We start from the raw sequence: 10,554 nt of genomic DNA on the forward strand, positions 1-10,554 counted from the left end.
AAACATATCCATAGGCAGATACAGTGACTGCGTGAATGGTGGGCAAAGGAGGACACCTTGTTTAGCACACTATTCCAAACTTGTGTGCAATACCAGAAGGAATGCAGGACAACTGCCCCCTTCAGCCCATCTCCCCCTTAACTTCATACCACAGTGCTACCAGAGGCAATAAATGCTCACCCCTGTAGCTGGGGTCTGTAGCAGGGGCTTTGCTATTGCTTGACATTGAACATTCAGCTCTGCAAGTGCCAAAACAAAAGGCATCTCTACTGTCTTTACATGTCTCCTTTATGCCTATGTGTTTTGACACAGTCAGTTACACAACTGTATCCCATTTTCTCCACAGGCACCCAACTCATGGACTGGATAGATAATGCTCATTAAATAAGCAGTTACTCATTTTCGCTTTACTCTCACTGCTCCAATAGCCTTTTTCAGAATCAGTCTTTTCTCGAAATTAGTTGTTAACCCCTCATTGTAAGGCTATAACATACCTGTTTTTTCTGGATGTGTGCCTTTCTCTGACCAAAATTTTACCCAGGCAGACCAAAGAGATTGCTGGGCATATGGTCTCAGCTGGGCTCCACAGCTCTCAGAGACTGCTGGGCATATGGTCTCACGTCATAGCAGCTGTGCAGCATTGCTGACTGGACAGCTGAACATCTGGAAAGGCCTGGAAATACACAGATGAAGACTGGTTACTAATTCTGTTTCTCATTTTCTGTACATCAGCCATGCAGCACGATGTCAGGCATCCTGAAAGGCAGTGTAAGAGACCCAACTAACCTCACAAGACAGAGCCACACTGTTAGGCACCATCTTCTGAAATCCAGTGCTGAGTTACCTCCGTTTAAGGCCATGTTGGTTTTGTAAGCCAGCTACGACCAGTTTCAAACAGCTTCCTCTCCCTCAATTATGTTTTCACTTAAAATAGCACATCAATCCTATTTCCCATTGTCTCTTCAAAGCTAAAACTTGCTAAAATGGAGACATATAACAGTATGACAATACCTTAACTGGAACTGCAAACACCAACTGGAACATTATCAGACGAAGTAAAAAAAGCATTTTTTCCCTGCATGACTTGTGATTCCTACTAGGAGCCTACAGAAGTCTATTTCTGACTATTTCTTTTTCATGCTTGATGTATTTTGTTTGATTTTTAAGAATAAGTTATTCAAAACCACAATTATTAAAAAAAAAAGAAAAGAAAAAAAAAAAACTTGTCTGCTTCATAAGAAAGATTATCCCTTCTATTTTGGATCTGGGTGCAGAACAACTGGTCTTCATTCCTGATAATTAACTGTCCCTGCTCAGAAGCAATCGCTGATGCTGCAGACAATTATCAGGCATTACGTTCGCATGACAAAAACAACATTTTAACTGATTACTGTCAGATAAAATACAAACAAACAAACTGCCTCCCAAGTTCCACAGCTGAATCTATCTTTCCTGGTTAACTTGGCTTTGTTTTAACTTGCAGCTGTGGTCCCATGGACTGGTGTGGAAGCTAACAATCATTACCTCACAGGATCATAACTCCTGTTAAATTTATATATATATATATAAATAACGTGGCTCAGTTATAGCAGATTTGGATTTAAACTACATTTGAATGGCTTCTTGAATCAAAGACAAGAAGTGTGCTATGCCAGTGCTCTTTTCTTTTCCTTATGCTGTGTGCATCAGAATGGCTACAGCCACAGGAGCAGCACTGGGGTTTGCAGCAAGTTTGTCATTGGAGTGTTCAATCCCTGTTCAACATGTCACTTCAAAGCAGCACACACCCCAGATAAAACATATATACACACCCTGGTCCAGGAAACCCAGCACCGAGGGATCTTTCAATTCAGTTAACCGCTCACTTTTAACTGATTTTTGGCTTCTTTGCACTGAAACTCTGTTTTGAAATAGCAGCCGTGGAGTTAATGGGGAAATGTGTGTGGAAGTGGGAAGGAGAATAAGCATGCACACAGGCCTCAAACTATTTTTGTGTGGAATCTTCTGAGAGCTAACCTGAAGCAGAGAGTTGAATGTTATTTTAAAGGCAAGTGAAAAGAATCTTCAAATGAAGTACAGACATTCACCGCAAGTTACAAATAAACACAAATACGTGAGAAACTACTAAACAGTTGGTCAGTGTTTTAATTAGAGATAATGCACTATTGCATCAAACAGAAAGCACCCTGGAGAATGAAACCGCCATTTGCATAGCCTTTGAACTACAATTTTCTGAAGAACTAGAAAGGAGAATCAGAGATGGTTGTGCTATTCCTAAAACTGACTGCAAAATGCATCCTTCTCCAGAGAACCTTGTGTACCAACTTCAGGCATATCCATATGGTCCCATCACCCATTATTCAGGGTAACGAGGTGTCCATCAGCTAGGCTGGGTAACAGAAACTAAAACAGCTAACACTAACACTGTGGAGCATTCTAGGGAGTGCAACTGCATGCACACAATGGTTCAGGCAGCAAGAGGCTTGCTAGCTCCTTCTCCATCTTACCCCTGCTGGACCCAGGCTGGCTCCACACATCTCTCTTCTCTCCAGCACATTCTCAGGACTCCTGGCATTAGTACCACCCCAAACGCAAGCCAGCATTTAGGTGGCACCAGCCCTGAAGTGACCAACCCCTCCTCATCTGACAGGATGCAGGACTCTGACAGCTGAAGGATTCTGCAGGACCCATACAAAGCTCAACAAAGTGGAACTCGGCCCAAATCAGTAATCCCTCTGGCCACTTTGTGGAGCCACTTGCTTCTCTGCACATCATGTGTGTTAATCACTTCTAGTAGAGCAAACATGCCACCAAAGACTCACAAGATGGGTCTGTGCAGAACCAGCTTGGGTTCAAAGTGTTTATTAGGTCGGGCTCTGTGCCAAGAAAGGCAGTTAAACTGCTTCTGCACCTGGCCCTGGATACAGCATATCCATGCTCCCATAGCACTGCAGCTCATGAGCCCTGCCAGACCATAGGCAGCTCCACAAAGATTCAGTTCTGGTGCTGCTACATTCCTAGAGCAGCCAATCTGCAACCAGATAAACTTTCCATGAATAATTGCAGGTTTAATGGACTCACACATGTTTATAACCCTGACTCATAAGGTCAGAATTTAGGCCTGAATACTTTTCCATCTTCTGAATTCCCTTCTGAATTCCAAGAACTGGCACTTTAGGGCTATGAATGTGTATTTTTTAATTAGGATTTTGCTTTTTAAAATTGTTCTAAGTATATATTATTTAAAATATCTGCTTACATGCATATTGCTGTTAGTGCTACAGACATCAAGTCTTCACATTTCTCAGCTCATCCCCAGAAGAATCAAGTGCTACAGACATCAAGTCTTCACATTTCTCAGCTCATCCCCAGAAGAATCAGTGTTGGTTTTTGGTTGGTTTTGTTTTGTTGGGTTCTTTTTGCAATTATTTACACAGAAAATCAGAAAAAGACTACTATTGTTTCCTTGGCTTCCATTTACTTTTCTGCCTTGAGACTGTGATTAGCTCAGGAGAGGATTCACTCCTGTTACCTGCTCAAAACCCCTTGTCTCCAAGACCAAAGCACCCTGGAAGCATGCTGCAGCAGAGACATTCACTTCCACAGTCTGGCAAGGACCAGAAGCTACAAGAAGCCTAAGCCTGCCCTAGTACGTATCTGACATGGGGTTAGAAACATTCAGTTGCAATAAAAATCAACATCCACTGCAAAGAAATCCATCTCTGTGACATTTGAAACTGTATTAGGAATAGCCATTAAGTATTCATATGCAAGGGAGTACTAATGCACTGATGCTTTTAAGATACAGATTTTCAGGAATGAAAAGTAACTCCCTTTAATAAACTAGTCATAAACGTGTATTTTATACATGGTATGGAAAAGAAACTGTGATTTTATTCCCCCTCATGCCTGTTGGAGAATACAAGATAAAGGATAACACTAGAACTGTCATCAGGGTAAATGGACAGGGAAGAGAGACAAACACAAACACTGTCATCATGGCAGAAATGTGGGCACAACAGAAATGAAGCAGAATTATTTTAAGTAACACTATGTCACATCACGTAAAGATGACCTAGTACAGCAACCTCAACAGAGCCGAAGCGTGGCTGGACAACTACTGGTTGAGGAAACTTTCCAGGGCCACTAGCTCTTGGCTCTCTTTGGCGGTTGCTTCCTCTCTATCCACTCCCGCAGCCCCTAGCCTACCCTGCCCTCTGCACAGCACCCCCCCTCGCATCTGTTCTGCCACTCCTCGTCCAGCAGATCTCTCCCCTTTCATCCATTCACCCATGTTACTACGTGCCCCTCGTACTCTTCCCTCAACCCTCAGCAGTCCCCACTTGCTGACACAAACCACCCAACGGACCCTCCCCTCAGCGCACCTCCCGACTGCGCGCACCTTCCTCCCATCCACCCCTGCATTCCCTCATCCTCCTAAAACCTGATGCTATAGCATCACACCTCTCCCTCTGCAGCCGTCCATCCCCGGCACACCTCTCCCTCTGCAGCCGTCCATCCCCGGCACACCCCTCCCCCCGGCCCGAGTCGCTGAGCCCGGCCTGCCGCACCCCGCTCCCTGGGCGGCACAGCCCGTCCTCTCCGGCCGTCCCCCCGCATCCCGCTCCCCCAGGCTCCGTGCACCCTTTCCACACTGCCCTTTCCGGCAGCGCTGAGGGAGCACCCTTGACCCCCGGGATCATCATCCCCTCAGCAGCGGCTCCTAAGAGACGAGCCACCTCAGCGCCCAGCGCCCCCGCTCAGACCGAGCCCCCTCCTCACCACAGCCTCCTCCGCGGGGGCACACCGCAGCGCCCATCTCCCCACCCCGCCGGCCCAGCACGCTGGGGTTTGTAGTTCCCACCCGCCATCTCGCCCCTCAGCCCCCAGCTCCGGCAGAAGGGCGCGGACTACACTTCCCATCAGGCTCCGCGGCAGGGGGCCGCTGCCCTCTGCCACCCCCCCTCCCCCCATTCTTCCCGCCGCCACCTCCCTCCGCGCGGCTGGATGGGAGGGTGGCTGTTGGGCCGGGGTCCGGGCTGCGCCCGCCTCGGGTAGTGCCGGGAGGGGCCGCTCTGTAGCCGGGCCCTGCCGTTACCTGGGAGAGCCGGGGTGCGTGTCCGCGGACGGGAGCGGCGCGGGGAGGGGGCGCAACACTTCTGCTCTGTCAGACCGCGGAGGGGGGAAAGAGGCACCGGGGAGAAAGGGGACGAGGACGGGCGGGGAAGGCGGCGGCGACGGGTGGTTGCCATGGCGGCGGCGGGGCGCGGGGAGGAGACGGCATCCCGCTACCGCTACCCCGCCCCTGCTGCAGGCCGCCGGGCCCGCAGGCGGTGTTGGGCCCGCTCCGGCCGCTGCCGCGTCCCCCGCCGTGCTCTGGCGGGGGGAAGGGTGGTGCTTTCCCGGAGAGCCAGAAACAAAGGAGCATGACGCCGCCCCCCGGTAGGGCAGAGTTTTGGGCGCCCTTGGATGATCCGTGTGTGAACCGCCCCGGCTGAGGCCCGCAGAGAGCCTCCATGCCTGCCTGCTGCGGCAGCAGGGCAGCTGAAGCGGCGCTTCGGGAGGGAGGAGGGTGTCGGTGCCAGAGCAGAACGGCACCGGGTCTGGGCGCTGGGTGTGCATGTGATCCGGTGCTCTGTGTACTCGGCTTCGTCCGTAGCCAGGTTGCAGGGGATGAACACGCTTCCTCAGCGCTACAAACCTCATCTGTTCCCACTTCGGCTGAGGGAGTGGCTAGGAAAGGCGAAATGTGCATTTGTCCTGCAAGGGTACGCAGAAGGGAACCATGCACCATCTTTGCTAACGGGTTTCATTGCTTTTATAGAAAGGTAAAGGAACAGGTTTGGGGATGTGCCAGTTCCTTGGAGCAGTGATAGCTGGTGATCACAGGCAGCCAGCCTCACAGGGCGGCACCACCCCCTCTGGGTCCTCTGCGGAGAGTGAATGTAGCGTTTCTGAGGCGTGCATCTCACAGTTAATAGGAACAGCCTGGTCTCCTGCGAGCAAAGCTGTGTGGTTATAAACCTTTCTGAGAATGTCGTTTCACAGCTAATGCAAGCCAGCCTCTGTATTGCCACCAAAAGGGGCAGTCCTGCCTTTCTCTCTGCTCACGGCTGTGCTTTCGGGTTGCTATTTACACTGCAATAACTCTTACATTGCCGTATGGCGGGGCAAGCCTGGGATCTGATCCGGTGGAAAGCCAGTCATGCCTCTCCAGAAAATTACCAGAGTTCAGCTGGATCACGTTCCTGAACTAGCTGACCCCTGCAGAGCTGCTGCAGGCACAAAGGCAGAGGAGGCGCAGAGGCAGGAGCAGCCTATTGAGATCATCCGAGCTGTGTCTGTGCGTGCAGCAGCTCCACTGCAGTGAGTCCTTGCTGGTGGAACTGCCTTGTGACAGCTCTCAGTGTCCCGCAGATAATGACCTTGTGATCGCTGCCGATAATGACACGTGATTTCTCCAGAAAATACCAATTTTAGTTACGTTAAGGTAACAGCATGAGGCTGTGTCTCAGTAAGGTTCTCGGAAATGTTAACTGACTCAAGTGAGAGCAAGGATTGAAACTAAAAGCTCAGTATGCCTCTTAAACAATACAGCATGTGTGAATGTGTCACTTGTGTATCTACAGATCTTGCTTCCCTCAAAATCATGTGGAGATTCTTATGCCTTTGTGAGTATTTTAGAACTAGAGCCAAAATCTTGAATTCATAACAGCTGTGACTCTGGCTTCCCTGTTTCCAGATTTCTTCGAACTTGCCTGCCCATGACATCAATTCCTGCTGGTTTCTCACATACCCAAAAGCATAGACACAGTGCAGACCTTACAGAGCTCAATGCTTCTTGGGGAGAGCACATGATAAGCAGCCTGTTCCCAGCACTGCCATAATATCCCTTCCCACAAGACTATATACCTCTTTTCACATTAGGCTACACATTAACTGCTTTGTCTGAGGATTGTATCTCCCATAGGAAACTGTGACACAGAGAAGGTTTGTCTGGTTGGTTGGTTGGTGATTATTTTTCCCCATCGCTTTTCTTAATAATGCTCGATTCAAGCAGGGCTGCTTCCTGGTGGCAGAGGGTACCCATACTACCACTGACCTCCCTTGAAAAGTAGTTGCTCAACGCCAGAGCAATACTAGTGTCACCCTGGTTGGACCTCTTAGGGGTAAATTCAGTTAGCATTGGTCTACAGTTTGCCAAGGTCTGTGAAGTGACTGGATGTGCAGGAAGAGAACCACATTTCCAGGTTCCTAGCCCTGATGCTAGGATCAGGATAATTCAAATTGGAGGAGATTTCCAAAGGTCTAGTCCAGACAGGCAGTCAGAAGTTCATAAACTTTTAATATGGCAAAAGAATGGTAGCTGTGTGACATTTCGTAGCCTTTGCTGTTGCCACAAACTCTCGCAAATCTGACTAGAGTTGTGCAAAAAATACTGCTTCCCTCACCATCTTTTCTGCCTCCTTACTGAAGCTTTCTGCCTCCACAACAGTCCCTGGATTGGAAGACACTAATGTTTCTAATCCATTTTAATACATTAAAGTCATCTTTATCAGCAGTCTAAGCTAATTTGTATTGAAGCAGCTGGGACTAGTGCATGTGGTTTGTTCACCAGCTCTACTGTGAGGCAGTAGTCTCAGGCAAAGAGAAGGTAAGAAATTACTGGGAGGGGGTGTGACAACTTAAGCCACTGAAGCTTGTTCTACTATGAGTATATCCTCACAACTTACGTCTTTTTATTTTTTGATAGAGGCTATAAACCTAGCAGTTCTGGCTAAGGATGCTGGTGGGTGTCAGTGGCTGTGGTTAGGCGGGCTCCAGCTGCGTTGGTGGAGGAGAGCATTACTCACAGCCAAACTCCAGAGACTTATGCCCCTTTCCAGCAGTCTGCAAATCTGCCAGCAGAGCTGATTGTGTGCCCTCTCTCTGATTTATTCTAGTCAGTTCAATCAGAAGCTGATATAAATTAATGTAACTCTTCTGCCATGAACATTTGATTTCGTTCAAAAGTGTCTCTTCATCTAAAGTAATAGCAGACACTGTCAGATAAGTTTAAAGCTATCCACTCTTAGGGTCTCTGTCAGATTAATAAAACTGGTTCTGAATTGATTTGGTTATCATTACATAAATTCTATAGACTGTGTCTAACTCAGATGGCTGGCACAGGCTTTTAGCAGAGCTTCATTTGTAACCTCCTCCCACACACAAAGTTCTGCAGGAGAAGGTTGAAAACGTACGAGATGTCTGTGAGTTATGAACTGCCCTTTTCTTTTGTCTTCCCTTCCCCTTGCAATTTTATTTATCTAGACTATTGGAATTATCATGCTTTCATAATAATCTTTAATGTTCACACGCAAACCTAACTCTACCAAAGGTCTTGTAGGCTAGGTTCAGAAATGTAACAATGGAAGGTGAAAAACAATAGGGAAGCAATAGGGAAAAGAAGTTGTGTGTTACATATTCATGGGCATTAACCTTCAAAGGGAAGTTACGCATAACTCAGTAAAGGCATCAGGAAACACACACTGTTAATTTTTGTACACATACAGGAGTTGTTTTTCTCCATAGGTATTTTTATTGTATGATATATATCAATATGACACATCCACCAACTTCTCTCCTAGGAAAGAATCTCAGAGTCTGAACCTTGAGAAACTATGATGGAATGGCAACACAGGAGGATTTAGTCAACATCTTTCATGCAAGGTACATTTCAAATTGCTGTGAATTGTTCAAGGGAAAGTGACTGATACTCAAATGAGATTTCAGTTAAGCCAGAAAGTGAGAGTAGGAATGGACACAGGTGCTTATATTTATCTGGTCAAATGTCGACATCTGTCTTGTAGACCCTTGCCTTTGAGTTAACTTTTGTCTATGTTTTTTCATGGTAGAGAGAGACAGGTACTTTAGGGATGCAGTTCCAACTTTGACCAAGGTTGACTGTGCCATGAATGTGTTTTAATTTTTTCCAAGCTTATAGCAGATCTAGCTGATAAGCATAAATGTAAGGGTTGGCACTGCAGATGCCTAAAGGTAGGTGAGAGGAGTCCCAGCTGATGTGTTTGTTGCATTGCTAGAGCCAGAGAGAAAACTGTCATGAAAGTTATGACTAGGTTGATTAAAATAATGATGAACAAGCCAGTGCTGGATTAATTTAAAATACAGCTAGAAGAGAAGATAGATCTTTGAGTAAACCCATGGTAGGTTGAAAAAAACAGCAGTTCTGCTGCTTTGAGTCTGTGGACACAGATTAGAAGAATTAATGGCAACTATGATACTGTGTTTCTTCTTTGTTTGTACTTAACATGCAGAAGCATGTTGCATACCTTGGAGCATTACTGTTTGGAGCGGGAATAAGAAAGTAGCTTATAGTGGTGAAAACAGAGAGGAAGACTGGGACAGAAAGCTTGGGGAAAGTAGTCAGGCCTAGGGAGCTGTGTGTCAGCAAGTAGTAAGTGAAAATGGAACGGGGAAAGAAAAGAACAACTGTTACATCTCGATAACTGTTTAAACCCCCATCACTGAGTATGTAAGAAGTTCTGAGTAGGTAAAAGCAGTGTATGTAAATGTCTGTCCCACTGTAAATGACAAGATGTGATTATAGATTAAAGTTAAGCCAAAGTTCCTAATTGAAAAATTAAAAAAAAAGTTTTAAGGAGAACAAGGAGTTTAAATACATGCTGATGATCATTGTGAAGAATCTCTTTTCCCTTTCTGGTCCCCTAATGTGATTACTATAGGGAGCATATAGTGGTTTCCATGTGAACAACTTAATCTGGTTTATATTTTGAGAGTAAAATTGGGAATCTTTTTTTAACTTCAAAATTTGGACTGTATTTGGACAATGTGCATTTTGTTAATGTTGTTCATTTATCTAAAAAATGAGAAACATGATTGTGTCAGTGGAGGATCAGTGGCACAAAGAACAGTATCTTATAAAAGCACAGACATTGGTATCACAGCTTTGGTTAAACATATTTTAAATTATTATAACATCCCATTCACATTCTTGGGGGAATATTCACTGCCTACGTTTAAACATGTAGCTTAAATGCCTAAATTAGGAGGCTTGTCTCCCTAGATGCCTTGCATAGTTGAAGGAGTGAGAGAGGCTTCTCCAGAGAGCAATTCAGACTGTTAGTTAGGCTTCTGCTCTGAATTATCATCTGGAGGAGCCTCTTCAACTTTGAATGCTGTTCTGTGCTATTCTTTGCATCTTTTCCTTGGCAACAAAACTGACTTAATTGATCTCCACCCCTCAACACTTGTTCTTGCCCTCTGCCTTTACATGCCTGTTGCTTGTGCCAGTACAGCTGTTGATGTGGTGGCACTGTCAATTAGGCTGGTGAAATCATCTAGGTTAAAAAGAACCCTGCAAAAGAAGGTGTAACTTTTAACCTAGGTCATGTCTCTATCTTGTTTATCACATGACCTTGTAAACAGTTAAACCTGCATATCTGAGGAAGTGATCAGCTTTAGCAAGAGACAGAAATAAGCTGTTGAACTTGGGGACCTGTTTGCAAAGTGTGCCACCAAGAAAAGCATGTATTT

General features: G+C 46.1%; 1 protein-coding gene across 1 annotated transcript; it reads right to left on the bottom strand.

Moving 5' to 3' along the window:
- Positions 1–465: 465 nt before the first annotated feature.
- Positions 466–5,653, bottom strand: LOC130599707 (uncharacterized). The gene is made up of 2 exons (XM_057410397.1): positions 5,099–5,653; positions 466–673 (listed from the first exon to the last, which is right to left on the bottom strand). The coding sequence occupies exons 1-2, from the start codon at positions 5,620–5,622 to the stop codon at positions 622–624; spliced, it is 576 nt and encodes a 191-aa protein (XP_057266380.1). The 5' UTR covers positions 5,623–5,653; the 3' UTR covers positions 466–621.
- Between the last annotated feature and the right edge of the window lie 4,901 nt (positions 5,654–10,554).

This window comes from Pezoporus wallicus, unplaced genomic scaffold (genome assembly GCF_028554395.1).
Source record: "Pezoporus wallicus isolate ANWC-B61680 ecotype Strahan unplaced genomic scaffold, APGP_CSIRO_Pwel_v1 contig_1876, whole genome shotgun sequence".
Classification (NCBI taxonomy): domain Eukaryota; kingdom Metazoa; phylum Chordata; class Aves; order Psittaciformes; family Psittacidae; genus Pezoporus; species Pezoporus wallicus.